The following is a 19,477-nucleotide window of genomic DNA, read 5'->3' as shown; positions in this document are numbered from 1 at the left end:
CTGTACAAGACTTTCTCTACAGCAACTGGATATGGCAGCGAAACCAAGAAAACTTGGCAGGATGCCAGGATATATAAAGAACATAGATAAAATATAGGATTTTTATGGTGTGGAGCCTGGAGGAACGCACGATAATTGTTATTTTCTAAGACAGAAATAGAAAAAGAGAGATAAAGGCGAAGGATATTCGATTTCCAACTTGTCTGTCTCCGTTCGTCACACAACAACCGCACTTTCTTTTGTTCTGCCCGAACTGTAATTCGTTCTTCTTCTTTTTCTTTTTCTCTCTTCCTTTTCTCTAAATTTTGAACTTTTTTATTCTACAATCGAACTTTTCCTTTACAAATTACCCAATTCGCCACCCGTTGTTCTAATCGATCGCTTTGTATCGGACGTTGCCAAGCATACTTGGGGATTAAAGGGCTCCACTTTCCTAATTGGCTCGGTCACTCACTCTTTTCTCACTCTCACTCTCTCAATGTTCTGACCTCTGCCGTCCGCCATTCGCTGCCGATCGCCTGCGTCTCCTTCGTCTGCTCGGCTACGCGCACAGCCGCACGTCGCTCTCTATTTTCTGCTATGCTTCTCCGTACTCTCGCAGTCTAGCTCTCTGTTCTGCTTTGATGCACGTCAAGTCTCTACCACCGTTCGTCGTGTCCTCTGCCATCGTTCGTTCGCGCACAGCCGCACACGTCCGAACGTCCCTGCACGACTGCGCCGCTTCTCTGCCTGCACGATTACGCCGCTTCTCTGCCTACACGATTGCGCCGCTTCTCTGCTCCATTCAGGTATGTTTTATAAGAAAAATTTCGTTGTTGTTACTTGAGTTTGTTACCGAATTACTGCATTCTTTAGTTGTTATTGTTACTGACTTCAATTTTTTAGTTGTTCTGTGATAGTCTGAGCTTTGAATGTCTGAATTCTGATCATTGTTAATTCATTTTTCATAATTGTAATCTGTAAAGGGAAAAAGGGTTCTCTCTTCTCCATATTTCCCTTCTCCCTGTATTTTTGCATTTTGCTGAAAAAATTGCTAATCAATAAATTTGCCTTGTTGCTGTCTAAATGTTGCTGTAAATCGGGACTTTACTAGGATTTGTTAAATTTGTTGCTGTAACTTGAATTTGTTGCTGAATTTGTTGCTTCCTAGTCACAGAATCATAACAGAATGCTAAGTCAGTGCTTGGTTGATTGGCTTTGCTCACTGATTGTATTTGATGATAGATTTTAAATTGATAACTTCTAAATTTTAAATTGCACTGCCCATATTACTGATTCACTGTTCCTTCGGTGTTTTTTGTTGTTGTTAATCATTGTGATGAGCTTTGTTAAAATTGGGTTGAAAAATGTTAATCTTTCTTCATTTTTCATTGTTCTTAACTTCTGTTCTTATTAAAAAAATTGCAATTGGTGATCTTTTGATTTATTATATGCTTCATGTTTTTAATTTCACTCTGCTTCTAGGCTTTGAAATCAGTTTATGATAACTGTGATCCAATTATTTAGTTGGATAACTGATGTAATTATTGAGTTTAAGAGATTGAGTATTTTTGTTCTCATTATTAGTAAGACATGGATAGTTTAGAATTTTCTATTTCTTTCCCTTACTTCTGAAGTTCGTCATTTCGTGTTGGCTTCAACTTTCAAATGGGAATTAGGAGCTGGTGAGTGGTGAAGATAACAACATCTTCTGGAACTGAGTCTGTTGTTTCACTGCCTGATGGGAAAGTAAGATATGATCTAGAATTACGATAGTACACAGTGATGTTTTTTCCATTTGGCTGGACTCAGTGAGACAACTGGGAAATATTCTTGTTTGGTCTGATTAACCAACTTCAATATTTAACCTTGTTAATCATATCTTGTACCATTCAGACAAAAGTAGGGCCTATTTTGGTTGCCATAAATTCCTTCAAGAAAGTTCCTCTGTATGATAATGATTATATTAATGATTATATTAAAGCCTACAAGCATAAAAGAATTAAAAGAGCCTGTTTTGTTTTACTTTTTGACTCAATTGTTAAGTTAATATTGTCTATCTTTAACTTGTGCACTGCAATTATTTTGCATATTTTGATGATTAATTACATTTAGTTGGTGATAGTTTGTGTAGGGATTTAAATTTGAAAGATATTTTATGATGTTTATTTATAATTTACTTATTATTTTATCATGAAACGGTTTTTCCGGTTGAACCACGGCTAGACCGGTTGGATCAATAAACCAGTGAATCAGTAAATAGAGCAGTTTGATGACCGATCCGGTTTTCAGAACCTTGAGTCCCTGCCCTCCTCTCTTCTCTCTCACTCTCACACCAAAATGAATCCCTAATTTCACCCAACTAACCCTATCAGAGCAAACACCGCCACTACCGTCATCCCCCAGCCGCCACCACTCTTCTCTTCATCACCGTCTCTGTGCTTGTCGTGAAGCCCCACCAGCCACCGTCACCCCAGCCTGCCGCTGTGATCGTCGTCGTCGGCAGTGACAGAGGGTGCCATCGTCATCGTCGTCCTCGATCCTCTTCTCCTCTACATCACGCGAACGGTTACTCAATCCTCTTCAAGTGCGTCCTCTCCTCTCTGAATCTCTGCCCGGAGCCTCGCCTGGAATCTCTGCTCGGGGCCTCGCCGTCGCAAACTGATCCTCTTCTGAGATCACTGTCACCGCCGTTCCTCCCTCACCGTGTCTCTAGTAAGCCGCTGCTTCTTCAGTTTCGATTTTTAAGATTCTGGCTTCTGACTTGATTTTTTTTACTAGATTCTGAGTTCGGATTGTGTTCTGCGTTAGGTTGTTGCTTAATGTGATTCTGAATTTAGTTTGGATTGTTTCACTTAGTTTTTCTGTTTCTGGATTTTTTGGATTTGGAGGTTGAGTTGTCTGTATTATGAGTTTTTGTTGTTGAAAAGCATTGATTTTGTTGAACCTAGTTAGGGTTTGGTTAGTTATAAGAGGCTTGTTGCATTCTAATGGCGATTTCAGGCAGCTGCCAAGTGTCGAGATTTAGGAGCACGCAGTGGTCTTCCATATCATGTTGATGACCCACGCATGCTTCCTTCATGCAGTAGATTTTCTTCCAGTTATGCTTTTTCCACAATAAGAGATTTCATCAATGTGTTTTTCAATTGAATTGTATATTAGCAACCCAAAAAGGGATAATTGAATTGTATATTAAGAGAATTGACGTTGAATAATTAGCCTTGACTTGACAATGTTGCCAAGATCTTCAATTTCTAGCAGTTTGAGTGGAAATTCTTTGTCTCGTTTAGTTGTTTTAAAGTCATCAATAAATTTAGTGAAAATTAAGTCATTTAGTTTTCAATTTAACTCGATCAGTATACTATCAATGAATTTTTCGTCTTCAATTTTATTATATCTTAAATTTTTATATACTAATGGATATTTTATAGGAATATGTATTACTCTCTAATGGTCATAATCATAATAATATATTCCTTAAAGAACAATATTTAAAATTGTGAAATTGTGGACCTTTAATACTAAATTATGAATAATTTATTATGTAAAATTGTAAAATTATGAATTTTATTAAGTTAGAAATTATTGAATTTATATATTTAAAGTTTTATATATAGGTTTTTTATTAATTTTATTTAATATTTAATTAAACCGGTTGAACTCCAGTTGAACTCCGGTTGAACCTCTGAACCAGTGAACCAGTCACTCTACCGGTTCATTGACTGGTCCGGTTCTCATAACCTTGGTTCTAAAGTACTTGTTATAATTGTAGTACTATTTTAATTTATTATGTATTTTGAGGTTGAAATTGTTAATTTTGAATGCGTATATTTGATATATATTATATATGATATATACATATTTTAAAAAAAAAGTGTAATAGGTAAACTCTTACAAGTCTATGAGTCGAGTCTAGGTCAGTTTTACGAGTTTATTTAGACTCGCGAGTTTGACAATCTTGAGTGTAAGATATTAAAGGCTTCATTCCACCTTGGTGTGCTTGATGAATGCAACTTCTATGTTATTGGTAATCCTAAATTTTTCAACCATTTTGCTTTCCATTCTACTTGCTCATTCTTCTCTTGTGAAATTCATCCTGTTTTTGCTCTAGGAATGTATGTAATAGTTTAATGCTTTGAGATTTTATCTTTCTTGTTATTCTGTTTTTATTTTCTTTACACCTTTCAGATCAGACAGAAGAGGGGGAAAAATGGTGAAATCATCACAATATGAAAGATTCTCAAAGGATTTTGTAATGGGAGGGGTAGCAGCAATCATATCGAAGAGTGCCGCGGCACCAATCGAGAGAGTGAAACTTCTATTGCAAAACCAAGCTGAAATGATTAAAAGAGGGCAACTCAAGAAACCATACAGGTATTAGACAACTCTAGACCCTTCTCAAGTTTGTGAAGTAAATAGGTCATGGCTCATTGTAATCTTCCACAGTTTTTATTGCTTTTCCATGTATCTCTTAGTAATATAGATAAAATAAGGAAGTGGAAATAGAAAACATAGCATGGATCTGGCATGTGCTGCATTTGTATCCATCTTGTATTGAGTTCGGTCTGCACAAGCATCCTGCGTTAGCACAGGGTCCGGGGAAGGGCCGCATCCAAAGGGTGTAATGTACGCAGTTTAACATGATAATTACATTAGTAGCTGTTTCCACGCTTGAACCCGTGACCTAGATCACACAGAGACAACTCTATCATTGCTCTAAGAGGAAATATGTTATTCTATTGCATTTTGGTGGGATGATGCAAATATGTGTTGTAATAGCCAATCTCATTTTTCTGAAATGTGTCTAGTTTGTTTGCAATTAACACTGGAAGCCTTCTATGTGCTTTTATTGTCAATGCATGTCTAATAGCATCAGCAAGGTATTGGCACTAAAATAAAATAATGGCCAATACATATGGAAGACTATTTGTTTTTACTGCTGTATATTCCCATCAATAATGTGATTGTGTGTCAACTTTCAAATAATGGTTTTCTGTGTTTGTTTGAAATAATGTTTGAGCAAACAGTTGATTGGTCTATAGGCTTTCAATTTTGCATTCAAAGGTTACTTCAAAAGCATTTTTGGGCAATCCAAAGAGAGAGATGGGTACATTAAGTGGTTTGCTGGAAATGTGGCTTCAGGAAGTGCCGCGGGAGCAACTACTTCACTGCTTCTTTATCATTTAGATTATGCACGAACACGATTGGGCACTGATGCATTGGAGTGTCGTGCTACCGGTCAGCGCCAGTTTAAGGGGCTAGTTGATGTGTACCGTAAAACCTTGTTAAGTGATGGAGTTGTTGGCTTATACAGGGGATTTGGGGTGTCAATAGTGGGAATCACAATGTACCGAGGGATGTACTTCGGGATCTATGACACCGTGAAGCCTATCATTTTAGTTGGGCCTTTCGAGGTAAGAAGTACTTATATTTTTGAAGGAGAGCTCAATGTTTCACAATGAATAGGAAAAGTTGTAGTTGATACTTGATGCTTTAACTGAAAATTCTTATGGTATCTTGACAAGTAATCTGTTTAGTCTGTTTCAGTTTCACAATAATATGTGGGCCCAATGTTGAAGTGACCCTTGATTACGCAGGTTTCCATGAGATGATCAAACCCTTGAGTTTGAGTATTCATCTTCAGGGCATTTAGCAAGTCAGATAACAGTATTTCAGATGACTAGTCACTTAGCACTAGTTCAGTTCTTTGATGATCCTTCTTTCTAATCTGAGCCTTTCTCATTTATTTCTCCACAGGGAAATTTCTTTGCTAGTTTCTTCTTAGGTTGGAGCATTACAACATCAGCAGGGGTTTGTGCATACCCGTTTGACACACTGCGTCGGAGAATGATGCTAACATCTGGACAACCAAACAAGTATTATAACGCAAGGCATGCATTTCGTGAGATTGTTCGTCAAGAGGGTTTTTTAGCTCTATTCCGAGGTGTTACCGCAAATATGCTTCTTGGTGTCGCAGGAGCTGGGGTGCTTGCTGGATATGATCAGCTCAACTGCTTCTCATCTAGGCACTAGTATGCAGGTTCTGAGGGAGAAATACAATTTGAACCTAGAAAACCTATCTACCATTTAGCTTGACTTCAAAGTGCAATTCATTTATGGTGAATGCTATGGTGCCTAAATCATGATGCCTAACTTACTAAAAAAGGTAAAAAAATAATATTTAATAAACTTTTAAATATTTTAGTTTTACTTTATATATTTTATTTTTTACTTATAAAAGTAAGTTAGGCAATTTAGGCACCACAATAAAAGGCACCATAGAATCTACCTTCATTTATATTCTGGACTGTGAATATTGTACATGGTCAGACATCCATTATTTTGTTAACACAATTCATTTACTTTTTATAGGAGATAAAATGATAGAAGATAAATATTAGCATATTGTTTATTCTGATATACGTACTCAATTTCCTAAACCTTAACCATTGTGTATCGGATAGTATTTCAAGATTTTGACCAATGAGCTTATGAAATAAAATGAAGAGAATAAACCAAAGTGAGGCTGCCATTGATCAGGAAGTAAAAACTGTTATGATTAGGAAGATAAACAGCAACAAGTGGAATCGTACTACTGGAGCAAATAATTGAAGAACCCAAAGAGCTTAAAATTATTGATTAATGGTGCTTGGTGGTACATGTTTAGCTTTCAGAACCTTGTTTAGAACACACACAATAACGTTCCGTATCCAGTAACGTTCTTTCGCCTCCTCGATCTGCTTCTCAATTTGCATTCTAACTTCTGACTTTTAGATCTGTAACTAAATTCACATCTTCTTGTTCTAATTACTTCAATGATTATTATATGCTAATTATTCTAATTACATCCTCTCTCAATAATGTTTTCGATTTCGATTTTTGTATTCACTCTTAATTATTTTTTCTAGCATTTCATCTTTCATGAGGCTTTGATAATTGACTCGATGCTCTTTATTGCTTATTTCTTTTTAGTAATTTTATGGAAGTTCTATTTCGGTTCAATTCTTGTGATGTGCTGTTATCAAATTACCGAATTTAGGGTTTTTCTCTTCTTGATTTTGGTTTTGGTTCCATCGAATTTTGATTTTGGTCCATTTCCTGCGATTGTTAATTTTGTGATTGTGCCACTACTTGATTGTTAATTTTGGTTTTGGTTCCATGGAATTTTAATTTTCTTACTGATGCAGAGGTATATAAAGCAGAACAATGACGTTGCTCTCTGTGCACCAGGGATGGGTATCAATTTCTTTCACTTCTCTACTTTCTTCATGCACATTATTACCTCATTACTTCTTTTTCCATTAGATTCCATCAAGAAAATAATCATTGTTTTAATATAACCAATATGGTACTATTACTTGATTGATTGTGTTAAAAGCAATTAAGAATTAAGATACAGGAGTTTTAGATATAATTGAGTTACTTTGACCTTATTAATCAGTAGTTTTGAATTTTTAGATATAATCCAAATAAAGAAGCTAGTATTAGTAATTTTGAATTTTGATCTAATAATGGAAATCCATTTTGCATTGTTTCTTCTTGAGTTCTCTCTGTGCTTCTTGAGTTCTCGTCACTTTTGGCTAATGAAAGCTCAAGCAAAAGCTGCAGTAGGTGATAACTAAATGTATGCAACTATTGATTGGTCGCCTCATGATAAGTTGTTAGTATATTGATCATTCAGATAGCATATGAGAATATAATATCTTTTGGAGCTAATTTATAAGGGTTTTAATCTTTTAGGTATCAAATAGGTGTTTTACTCTAACTTAATTATGCCGTGGATTTAATCTATTCGGGAATGACAAAATTCTATTCACAGGGAATTTTTGAAAAGCTCATGAGTAATGTTGTTAATGCCTAGGAACTGCACTTAAAAGGAGCTGTGTATGTAGTAATATTTGAAGTGCTTTTATAATTTTTCAGCATCTAATTTTAATTTATAATTGAGGTTTGGTGTTTAAGTGTTGTTTTGTATATATCAATTGCACCTTCATGATTCTGTTGAAATTTATATCAATTGCTGCTCTAAAAAAAAATTAAGACTGTTTAAATTAAAGCTTTACCAAATTGAATTTAAGATTTATGTGGTGATTGAATTTGTTTGTTCGCCATGTACAGGGGTGACCATACAGTAAAGATAATTGATTGTGAAACTGGAAGTTGCGTAAAGGTGCTAGGTGGTCATAGAAGGATGCCTTGGGTGGTAAGCTTGTAATCTGGCTTTCCATAGTAATTTATTGGATCTATGCCATTAATTTATTTTGGTGCTTATTGTATAAAATGAATGCTCCAGCATGAATTTTGATAAGATATACATATAGGAAGTGACAATTCTATGGAATTCAGCACCAAATTTTCATTATTATCCATCAAAACCATGGGGGGTTGTTCAAATTGTGTGATTTTTTAATGTTTTGTTATTTGCTTACTGAATACTGTATCCCAAATTGGTATTTGAATAATTTGTTCAAGTGGTTAGTAGTTGTTGGTTTGAATAATTTGTCAAAAAGACTTGCTATGATAAATATGAAAATGAGAGAGCAGGGTTAAAAGTTAAAAAAGGCAAAAAGAGAATTAGCTGGGCTAGGCTTTTACTCTCTGCTCAGTCTCTGAGCTGCGCTGCAAATTCTGTTTTGGCTCACTCTTATTTGACACAACAATCTTACTTCTTTCAGCTTGATGCTTCGTCTCAATAGGACCTTTGTCACTAGTCCTCTTATTTGGGATTTGAAGGCACTTCAAGAGAATCCTCACTAGTTCTCAGCACAAATTTTAAGAGGAAATGTTACTGCAATCAGCAAGCATGGAATTGGATCAGTTAATTTACAAAGACATCTAGCCACAGTTAAGCATGATTCAAATGAAACCAAAACACCTGAAACTCCAAAGGTTGTAAAGTTTTAACAGATTAAGCTATAATTCTATCAAAGCTAGAGAGAGGGATCAAAAAGTAAACATTTCTTTTCCTAATAGGATTTCAGCAACAAAATCGCATCATACTCTAACCATAATCTTAGGAAAAAGAAGTTTGTGGAACCCATGTTTTCTGATTAGTGAATTTTGGATTAGACTTGCATCATTTCATACATAATTACGTAAAGATATTGACTTTCAGTAATGACAATATTATGTGCCACACCAAAGGTGATGGATACTTGCAACTACCTTTAATTTAAACATATTCTCGGTACTCAAAAATTAGTGGTAACGTAAGGCATATTCATCATTCAAAATACAAATAACCATAGGTTAAAGACAATCACCAGTAATCAAACAGAGGTGATATGTTAAAGACAATCACCAGTAATCAAACAGAGGTGATAGAAGCAAGCAAGCAGGACTTCAAACTTTGGTTCATAATAGTAAATAGCAATAGTCTAACATGTAACAAACATAATATTTGAATAGATCAATGTGACAAAGAACACAACAAATCCACTAACGAATGAAGGATAGCGAATTTTTCTTTTTTTCATTTCTATGATGGAATAAAAAAGCAAATGCTTCACATTATAACAATCTCGGATGATGCACGGAGCACACTAGGCTAAGCCAAAAGGTCTGAAACACAAGGGAACGAGGAAAGTGTTAACACAAAGGATGGCAATCCATTGTGCAAAATGGTGTTTGTTGATTGTAAAGGAGGTGACTAAAGGTTAAAGGTTAACCTAATGTAACTGTAGCATAAGAGAATTGGACGGTAGAGAACTGCAAATAGAGGCTTTGGCTGCCACAAACCGGCAGACTAGCTATAGCCAAAGAATGCTGCAGCTCCCAATATATGCAAACCAGATAATGCAATCTACATGATTCTATTCAATGGACAACAGGATTAAACTTCTAGAACATTTTGGATCCACCAAAAAAGTGTAATGGAACAAATATTATCCTAAGAATGGGTGTCAATGATATGGATTTTGGTCCAGTTAAGAGTCAATTCAATGATACACCAAAGAGAATGCAAAGCAAAGTCCCCAATTTGATTTACCCTACTATGAATTAGCAATCACTACCACTACCAAATGAGTCCCTCACTCCACTGGATGTCTTTTTGGGATGAATTTCGAGTCTTTACCAGTTGTGTGAACTCTTCTTGACAATCACTACCTGAAGGCAAAAGAACCATGAAATGATTCGCCATAAACTAGCATCAAGCCATAACAAGAGTACAAACCTCAACCTTTGCTAGTTGAGGTTTTGACGTTGAAAAGGGAATGGTTCAACAAGGATTTGATCTCCTCATGCTCAAAGTTCAGATTTGATTGGTCTTTACACTCAATTTTGTTTCGTTTTCATGGCAATAACATTCCTCTTAACTACTGAGTAGTACAACAATATCATCACTATTATCCCCAGAATTAAGGCTGGGAGAATCAAATCCAATTGGCAATTTCTGAGTGTGGAACCTAATAGCTGTGTTGAAATAATTAAAAAACCTCCTGAAATTCAAATTCGAATCCCCTCTGCCTCCAAGTTTCAAGCTAAGAGAAGCAGGAGAACACACACTTTGCTTTGTGACATTGAAGTGCAAGTAATTTGATAAAGCTAAAGCGCAATTATCAGAGCCAAAGGTAAAGAACCTGGAATCAAAGGCAAATCGACCAATATGGGATACAAAATCATGGACAAGACTATGTTCTTGTTGAACACTCGCCGAATGAAACATGGTTTTTGTTCCATGTTACTCTGCCGAGGTTACAACTACCATATGAATAAGCAAATAAAAACACCGAAAACTAATAAATATAGTAGCAATTAGAGAGAGTTGACATGAGAAACACCATCATTACCACCACCAACAACAACCACAACGTGTGTTAACCATTTATAACATAGAAAGTGCGTGTGTGTGGATGTCAAAGTCAGAGAGAGTGTCAAAGAGATTGAAGAAGTAACAGTGCAAAGAACAAAGAAAAAAACATACGAAATGATGAATTGAAAAGGCATAATGATTAATTAACCTCCAAGCGTTGAGGTAGAGTCTTGCGCGGCGGCGAGAATATGCAAACGAGATTTGCAGAAGAAAAAAAGAATGAGAAAATGACAGTAATTGAAATTAGATGAAAAATCTAGTAGACATGCTTCTCTTCTATGAATGCTTCTAATAGAGCACCAATAATATAGGAATATATTTTATAATTATTTTAATAATTGTTAATTATACTCCTACAAACAAGTAGGAGTAACGAATCCATGACCTGTTATGTATATATATGTTATGGAACGTTTGAGGCACAAAAGTTAAAGGAATAATTAAAACATGAATTTGTTTTGACTCATTAAATTTTTTTCATAACAAGGTTCTTTTAAATTAGACGAAGGTTTTTCTTCTAAAAGAAAAATGATTTTACTTTCTCATAAGCTTAATTAAATATTAACGTTAAATAGATTTTTAAAAATTGCGAGCCACGGCATTACAACGCCAACGCCCTGTCATTTGAATTACAAAAATGAAACATGGAATAACCCAAAAGGCATACTTTGATTAAAAATTAGAAATTCATAACATGTTGTGATTATCAATGATATCAAGTGTAGTCCATGTACCGTGTACATTTCATTACACACATAACACAGCTGTAGGACCCTTCCCGTTCCTTTCTCTTTCTCCTACGCGTTTATTAAGTAGTTCCTTTTTTCCCCTCCCTCTCTCTTTCTCAAAATAATAATAAAACGTTTGCTTATATTTAAATAGAGCAAGCTTAAGTGGCGTCTCTTTCTGGTTTCAAATTTCGAATTGGTAAGGAAAAAAGCAATGGCATCGCACTACTTCCTTAGCTGCTTTATCAGCAGCGTCGCCGTTCTATCCATCATATTGATTCAAACGACGCCGTTTTCTACGGCCCAGTCAGCATCCTGTAACGGCATACTCGTCTCCTACGCCTACACCGGCGGGACGCGCCTCCCGCCCAATGTCTCCGATGCGGCCAAGCAACCGTACCGGTTCGAGTCCACGCTCACTGTTCTCAACAACGGCCTCGACGACCTCAAGTCATGGAAGGTCTTCGTCAAGTTCCAGCACAATGAGTTCCTCGTCTCTGCCTCCGGCGCCGTCCTCGCCGACGGCACCACTCTCCCCGCCGCTGTCGGTAACGGCACCATCTTCGCTGGATATCCTATGACTGACCTCAAGACTGCGGTGGAAACCGCCGGCGACTTGACGCAGATGCAGGTCCAGATCGATCTCGTTGGCACTGTTTTTGGAGTGGCGCCGCCCACTGTTCCTCTTCCTTCCTCCATCAATCTCGCCAACGATGGATTCATCTGTAAGAAGCCAACTGGTCAAGGTAACATTTCTCGTTTTCGCGTGATTTAATTCTTCTAAACTGAGATTGTGATTTGGATTTGGATTTGTGTTTAGGTTAGGTGTTTGATCTTAGAATTTAAGTTAGGGGAATGTGGTTTGACTAGTGTTGACATTGAAAAAGAAAATAATGTTGGTTTTTTCAGGGAAGAATGTGAGTAATGTGTGTTGCACAAAGGATCCGAAGTTCAAAACGAACATAACCATAGATGATGAGTTCCTTCCCCGTCAAGATGGTGATCTATCAATCATGTATGATGTGATTAGAACTTATGATTCCAATTACTGGGCTGAGGTTACCATTGCAAACCATAACCCTCTAGGTCGTCTTGACAATTGGAAATTGAGCTGGGATTGGATGAATGATGAGTTCATATACTCAATGAAAGGGGCTTATCCTTATGTTGTGGATGCTTCTGATTGTGTCTTTGGTAAGCAAGGGACATTCTACAAGGAGCTTGACTTTGCCAATGTCTTGAATTGTGAGAGAAGGCCAACCATCATTGATCTTCCTCCCACCAAGTTCAACGATACGGATCTTGGTAAGATCCCTTTTTGCTGCAGGAATGGTACTATATTGCCGCCCTCGATGGACCCCAGCAAATCCGTTTCGAAATTTCAGATGCAGGTTTTCAAGATGCCGCCCGCTCTCAATCGCTCTCAGCTTTCCCCGCCACAGAACTGGAAGATAAATGGCACCCTCAACCCAACTTACAAGTGTGGCCCTCCCGTGAGAGTGAGTCCTAGTGAAAATCCGGATCCATCGGGCTTGCCGTCGAACAAGACAGTGATGGCAAGTTGGCAGGTTGTGTGCAACATAACGAAGCCCAAGGGAGCAACCAGCAAATGCTGTGTCTCATTTTCAGCATATTACAATGATTCGGTTATACCTTGCAAAACATGTGCCTGTGGATGCCCCAGTAACACTGCAAGAACATGTAGTACTACTGCACAGGCTATGTTCCTTCCACCAGAGGCACTTCTTGTTCCTTTTGATAACCGAACTGCGAAAGCTGTTGCTTGGGCTGATCTGAAGCATCTACCGGTTCCGAAACCAATGCCATGTAGTGACAACTGTGGTGTAAGCATTAACTGGCATGTATACACAGACTACACTAAAGGGTGGAGTGCAAGAGTCACTCTTTTCAACTGGGGTGACACTAATTTCGCAGATTGGTTTGCTGCAGTGCAAATGGATAAAGCAGCTGCAGGTTTTGAGAAAATGTATTCATTCAATGCAACCGCCCTAGACGGTGTAAACAATAATACCATATTGATGCAAGGTTTGCCAGGACTGAACTACCTTGTCGCGGAAGCAGATGGTGCCAACCCTCTTAACGATCCTAGGGTGCCTGGTAAACAACAATCAGTAATCTCATTCACCAAGAAAACTACCCCAGGAATTGATGTTGCTCATAGAGATGGGTTTCCCACTAAAGTGTTCTTCAATGGCGAGGAATGTTCACTTCCTTCGGTGTATCCAACGAGTAGTGGATTCAGGGAGGTCTTGTCCTGGAAAACTTCTATCGTTCTGTCTCTGTTGCTGGTTATCTTGATGCGGTAGCAGTGGTCATGTTTTGATTGTGAATCTTGCTTGCGTCGGTTTCTGAGGCAGTATTACATTCATATGTTGATATCATCACAGAGATTCAGTGAGAGACGTTAGTTCTGTTGTAACATTCAAGCTGTATGATTGATTTGGATGCTGTGCGTTGCCAATCCTTGTTCAATTGGTATGATTCTTTAGAGAATGTTATGGTATAGAAAATGTAGATTTATTGTATTAGATGACAGAAATATATTTCTTTTGTTTTTTTTATTCTAAGATCATCTTCATATATATTGCATTCGTTTTTCCTAATCATATATGACATTGAATCATTGATTGGAATCGCTTATTAGTGTGCCTAGTCTCTAGACCCAAAATCCAAATGGAGGTCAATTGACAATTACTTTGATGCTCTTCGAAAATTAGAGAATAAATTTAATTATATACATATTTAATACATGAAATAATTTTTTTTGTATNTATGTAATTAGTTTATGTATCATTTTTAGTGATGTACTTAGTTTATGAATAATTTTTGTGTTAAAAATATGCACAACAAAAATTACACAATAATAAAGAATCTCTAATTTCGAAAGAATATGAATGAAACAATTACCAAAGTATATTTATCCGTGCAGAATAAAAATATACACATGACCCTAAAAAAATTGGCGAGGTCAAGAGTTAATTAGCTTGACCAAACTTGAATGTGGTTAAACCTATAATCTGACTTACAAGTAAAATTAAATTATACATTAAAAACGATATATTAGAACTATATTTGAATTACCATATTAACCTCTATAAAGATAGCAAAGCTTTATTATTGAGTATCTAATCCTAGCAAATCTCTTCTCTGAGCACCGTTAAGTATGCATATGTTGATAACCAGCTCTTAAACAACTGTGCTTTATAGTAACAAAAATGTTTTGGCTTCTTGCAGAATAACAAATGAAACCGCCCAAAGAAATGGCACCAGAGAACCCCATAATCACTGATCAGTTAGTTAATCACTGCCTATTAATCAAGTTACTATTGTTATTGTACAGGCCACAGGGAATGCAAAACATAATATGACAAATATAAAAGCACAAACAAAAGTATCTAAGTACAAGAACAACCAGAAAAGAATAGCAAGACCCAATGTCTTGAGCAACCAAATGGAAATATTTACATGCCTAAGGTAAGTCATTTGCTTACTTTGACCAACATACACTAGAAGAGAAAATGAAAAAGGAACAAAAGAAAAATAATGTTCACAATTGTTATTAGTGTTAGAAATGCTCCTACGAGTCTGCAGATGTATCAAAACCTTGCTTCTGCAATCCTCCCTAACCCAACATACCTTCATCAACACCCTAAAGTTAGAAGCTTACTAGGAATTTTGTTATTCAAAGCAGTCAAAAATTGTCCATGCCCTTTGCATATATGCAGTTGAGGCATCTTTATCGCGTCTTTAACAGATTTCGTGTCGAGACTAAACCACTGTCGTTCACTATTTCCAGAAGTCTGAATATCTGTTTGTTGAACAATTTACACTCAGTTCCAAACTAGCTGATTGCAGAATGATAAAGCATATGTAACAGCAACTATTTACACTGGCAACTGCAAGTGGAAGGAACTATACAAGGTCTGTTCTAGACCGGAACGTTATCCAGGGAATACCCGTCGAAGTCGAAATCATTCTCAGCAGGTCCAATGCCTTCTTGCTGCCAGAACCATACAGATGTGATTTGTATAAAGTGAAAAGCTATAAACAGGCATACAAGAATTTAGTGAATTAGCGAACACGGAAAAGATCAAAGGACCAACCTGTTTGAGAAGTGCACTCATGAGATCCTCCTGCCCATAATGCTCAGGATAGAAGTTAGTTTGGGAGCTTGCATCAGGGATTCTTTCGGTCTTAACCCTTATTGAGTTGTCAGTGACGAGTGTATTGAGGTGTTGATTTTGGAGAGTGCCTTGCTCCATGCTTTCGCTCGCAGAGAATATAGGCTTTACAATCATGGTATTGGCATCTCTGCTTTGTCCCGTCTGTTGGTTAGAAGAAAAGCTCTGCTGCACTAAAACTGAAGGCGAGACATCAATGTTACCATGTAAAGGATTTGCATGCTGAGAGGCAGCATTATACGTAAGGCTTGGATTCGATACCTCCCAATCAAGTGGCTTTTTCAGTTCACTAAAAATGTCATAATTTGGAACAAACCCGCCTGCCCGTTTAATTCCAGAAGTAACTTCTTCTTGAAACGAGCCTTTTGTTGTGATACTGGATATACCAGGAGTGCTTCCAAGAGGGAAACTGCTGATGGGCATTTCAGTGGTTTGATTGATGGGAAAATTCATCATTGAAGAGCTTTGTGAAATAGGATTGTAGCCAGGTGCTCTAGTACTACCCGCAATCCCATTCCTGCCCATAAGAGCATTAGAAGTTCCATTTGATGCACTAGGCTGCCCCAAAGATGATGGGAGTCTGGGAAGGTGAGGACCAGTATTTTCGCTTAGCATGTGTCCTCTGGGTTGGGATTGTGCCATCTGCATTAACAAGGGATTGCTCTGTGTAGAAGCATTGACTCGGACGGTCATGTTGCCAAGGGGTTGGGATGATTGGTGCAAACTGGCAAGCTGCTTTGGTTCCATATTTGTAGGGATTCCGTGAAGTAAGTTCACTGGTTTACTGTTACTCAAATGTTGTTGTTGTTGTTGCCCTTCACTGAATCTTAACCTTGGGTTTTCAAAACTAAAAAGGTTTCTTTGATCCATGATGGGCATGGGTAAACCCGCTTTCGGAGTTGACCTACCAAGTCCAGCTGCTTGAAGTGTGGCTAGACTTTGTGCTGGAAGTTGGCCAGCAGCTGCAAGAGTTTGAAGATCAATTCCATTAATCGAAGAAATTGTCCCAAATGTTGCATCTTGAGGATTCATGAAGGAACTGTTCATGTTATTCTGATGCTGAGAAACCCCACTCAACCTTCGGAGGTACAAACGGTATTTCTGCAATGAACAAGGGAAAAATGTGTTAGCTCCTTCAGGTAATCATCTAATAGCAAAGGTGACCACAACAACTGGGAGAAGTAGGGATACGAAATTTTACTCTTGAATCTATTCATCCCAAAGTACACATTGCATGACAATATAATACCTGAAGGTGGCTGGCTACATTTTCTCTGGTGAGTCCAGGAACATTCATCAATTCAAGAATCTTTTTGGGTACAGCCTCTGTATAAACATCAAATTTGAAAATATAAGAGGAGGTCGTATATATTAAGAAACGTCTAATTAATCAGCTAAGGTTCGAGAACACTATAATTCTTCCCAACTAAGATACAACAGCCAAACTTTATCCTATTAAGTGTGGTTGGCAACTATATAGCTTAGTCAATGCTATGGTGTCCTATCATAAACTATATCTAATGAGAAACTATTAAAGACTAAATATTTCTTAATTGTTTCGCTTATTATTTTTCTAATTATTAGTCAACCATCTATCTGATCTACTCTCCTTAGAGACAAACTACCAATTTAGTGAGATACAACTAGATTAAGTGATTTTTATGAGCAACAATCTGCAGCCCGTATGTGTTATCGACACAGTGAAATTGTTGTTTTGAGGATTTCACAGCTCATGTATGCAATTAAACAAATACATGCATACCCTTTGGATGATGCATCCAAAGTGCTGTTATGCATTGTTATGCTGAATTAGGCATAGGTTGCATGGAAAGGGAAAAGGGAAAATTTTTTCACATACTATCAATTCCCAGTTGATCTACAGCAGCTACAAACTGTTGATGCAGCTCAACAGACCAAACAACTCTTGGCTTCTTTAAAGTTGAAGTGTCATCTCTTTCCTCTGCTTCCTCTTCCTCATCCCTCCTCTTCTTCGAGTTTCTCCAGTTGCTTTCATTTGCCGACGACGAGTAATCCGCGTCATCCGATGCCTTCTGCTGTCGATCTCCTTCTTCGGCACTACCCGACTGCTCAGTATCTCTCCATTCATTCTTTCTCTTGCGAACGACATGCTGCCATATGTTCTTCAAAGCCTCTATGCGAACCGGTTTAATTAAGTAATCGCAGGCACCGTGTGTTACACCCTTCATAACAACGTTTTTACCATCATCTGCAGACATCACTGTAACAAGTAACAACCATAGCACAAAACCATGTCAGTCTCAAACACATCAATGCAGTGCACATACGGATCTAAGCTGATGAATAAGAACACTTACTGATAACAGGGAGGTCCATTTCCAAGCCAATGTGTTCTAACAGTTTAAATCCATCCATGTCTGGCATATGCACATCACTGATAACAATGTCAAACCCATTTTTATTCTTTCGCAGAAGTGTAAGTGCTTTCTCTGCTGTATTGCATTTGGTAACTGAAATGGATACAACAAAATTCCTCAAAATTTAGAATTCAAGAACAAGAGAAGCACAAGAATCGAAGAGCAAGAGAACTAGAGAAGCACCACATGAAGTAAAAGGGAACCAAACTTGAAGAGAAGTATACATACAAGAATCCAAGAACAATTCATAAAAGGATTGCAATAACAAATTTTGCGATCACCAAATAACTATCTACATGCATGTAATATAGTTGGGGGAAAAAAGGGACAATCTTTTCTGTTTCTTTACTTAGTTTTTGGTTCAAGGAATTGAACCTACAAATCGGAAAATCGAAATTGAAGAGAGCCAGAGAGAGAGAGAGAGAGGTGATTGAGTTGTAGTACCTTCGTAAAGACAAGTTCGGAGCATCTTCTCGAGAATCATGAGACACGTGGGATCATCGTCCACAACAAGGACCCGCAGACCCGCCGGAAACTGGTCGGAGACGGCGTCGGCGGATTTCACAGCAGCACCTGAAGTAACCGTCGACATGGATCCCCTCCCGTTGCTGAGATTCATGGTTAAGTTGAGTTCAGAGATCCAAACAGCCACAGCGACACAACAAACTCAGACAAAAACATGAAACAAAAACAGAACAGCGGTTTCTGTTTTCTGAGGTTTCACATAATTGAAATTGAAACAAACAAAGAAGTAGTAGTTGGGAGCCGAGTTCAATTATTCAACGAGAAGCAACTGAAATGAAAGGAGAACGCAGGAATCGGAGAAGAAGAAATTAAAAAACAAAAAGGGGAAATGGAATTTTCGGACACAAAATTATTTATATAAACATGTTTTGTGCCTTAAACTCCACCTTATGTTATGTCCTTCTAAAATCCTCCTACTGTTTCTTTTCTGGTTTCTTCTTATTTTTCACATCTTCCATTTATGAAATTTTAATTTAAAAATAACGCATTTATTATTTTTATTAATCTTACATTTAGTATTAATTATGAATGAATTATGAAAAATAAATAATAACGATATTCCAAGTTATGTGTCATTCCTGAGAGAGTGGATCCAGCTCATTCATTGGAGGAACTTGCCCCCTCCTCTTAAATTAAATCTACTCTTCCGACACATTTTTAACAACTCATGCTTTCGAATTTTACTGCCTATACTCACAACTTTAATTAATTCTCTTTCTCTTTTTCTTTTTTTGATGATTTTTTTTTTATTAGGGAAATTTTTTTTGTTTTTCTATTATCCTCTTGTTGTAATCATTTATTAAATTGCTTTTGTAGCTGTTAGCACTTAGCACC

The 19,477-nt window shown here is 37.2% G+C and overlaps 3 protein-coding genes and 1 long non-coding RNA gene across 4 annotated transcripts; 3 read left to right on the top strand and 1 right to left on the bottom strand.

The window, feature by feature from the left end:
- On the top strand, positions 1,162-3,251 carry LOC110263612. The gene is made up of 2 exons (XR_002349468.1): positions 1,162-1,728; positions 2,206-3,251. It is a non-coding gene; the product is annotated as an uncharacterized LOC110263612 (long non-coding RNA).
- On the top strand, positions 3,607-9,103 carry LOC107614654 (ADP,ATP carrier protein ER-ANT1). Its single transcript, XM_021112291.1, has 5 exons — positions 3,607-4,357; positions 5,022-5,393; positions 5,737-6,145; positions 7,167-8,182; positions 8,655-9,103. The coding sequence occupies exons 1-3, from the start codon at positions 4,190-4,192 to the stop codon at positions 6,010-6,012; spliced, it is 816 nt and encodes a 271-aa protein (XP_020967950.1). The 5' UTR covers positions 3,607-4,189; the 3' UTR covers positions 6,013-6,145; positions 7,167-8,182; positions 8,655-9,103.
- Positions 11,605-14,123, top strand: LOC107638956 (COBRA-like protein 7). The gene is made up of 2 exons (XM_016342357.2): positions 11,605-12,266; positions 12,430-14,123. The coding sequence occupies exons 1-2, from the start codon at positions 11,735-11,737 to the stop codon at positions 13,845-13,847; spliced, it is 1,950 nt and encodes a 649-aa protein (XP_016197843.1). The 5' UTR covers positions 11,605-11,734; the 3' UTR covers positions 13,848-14,123.
- Positions 15,113-19,079, bottom strand: LOC107638945 (two-component response regulator ARR1). Its single transcript, XM_016342348.2, has 6 exons — positions 18,563-19,079; positions 18,059-18,211; positions 17,581-17,961; positions 16,972-17,048; positions 15,645-16,823; positions 15,113-15,541 (listed from the first exon to the last, which is right to left on the bottom strand). Exons 1-6 carry the CDS (start codon positions 18,735-18,737, stop codon positions 15,470-15,472), a joined length of 2,037 nt encoding a protein of 678 aa, XP_016197834.1. The 5' UTR covers positions 18,738-19,079; the 3' UTR covers positions 15,113-15,469.

This window comes from Arachis ipaensis, chromosome B01 (assembly GCF_000816755.2).
Source record: "Arachis ipaensis cultivar K30076 chromosome B01, Araip1.1, whole genome shotgun sequence".
In the NCBI taxonomy this organism is placed as follows: Eukaryota; Viridiplantae; Streptophyta; class Magnoliopsida; order Fabales; family Fabaceae; genus Arachis; species Arachis ipaensis.
Note: the sequence above shows the minus strand (reverse complement) of the source record. Positions and strands in the feature narration are given on the sequence as shown.

What these genes read in the sequence shown, in the direction of transcription:
- LOC107638956 (XM_016342357.2), top strand. Translation starts at nt 11,735, where the DNA reads ATGGCATCGCACTACTTCCTTAGCTGCTTTATCAGCAGCGTCGCCGTT. An exon ending in TAAGAAGCCAACTGGTCAAG is followed by an intron (nt 12,267 to 12,429) that starts GTAACATTTCTC and finishes TGGTTTTTTCAG; the next exon opens with GGAAGAATGTGAGTAATGTG.
- LOC107614654 (XM_021112291.1), top strand. Translation starts at nt 4,190, where the DNA reads ATGGTGAAATCATCACAATATGAAAGATTCTCAAAGGATTTTGTAATG. An exon ending in TCAAGAAACCATACAGGTAT is followed by an intron (nt 4,358 to 5,021) that starts TAGACAACTCTA and finishes ATTGGTCTATAG; the next exon opens with GCTTTCAATTTTGCATTCAA. An exon ending in TTTTAGTTGGGCCTTTCGAG is followed by an intron (nt 5,394 to 5,736) that starts GTAAGAAGTACT and finishes ATTTCTCCACAG; the next exon opens with GGAAATTTCTTTGCTAGTTT.
- LOC107638945 (XM_016342348.2), bottom strand. Translation starts at nt 18,737, where the DNA reads ATGAATCTCAGCAACGGGAGGGGATCCATGTCGACGGTTACTTCAGGT. An exon ending in AGATCAACTGGGAATTGATA is followed by an intron (nt 17,049 to 17,580) that starts GTATGTGAAAAA and finishes ATGTTTATACAG; the next exon opens with AGGCTGTACCCAAAAAGATT. An exon ending in ATGTAGCCAGCCACCTTCAG is followed by an intron (nt 16,824 to 16,971) that starts GTATTATATTGT and finishes TGTTCATTGCAG; the next exon opens with AAATACCGTTTGTACCTCCG.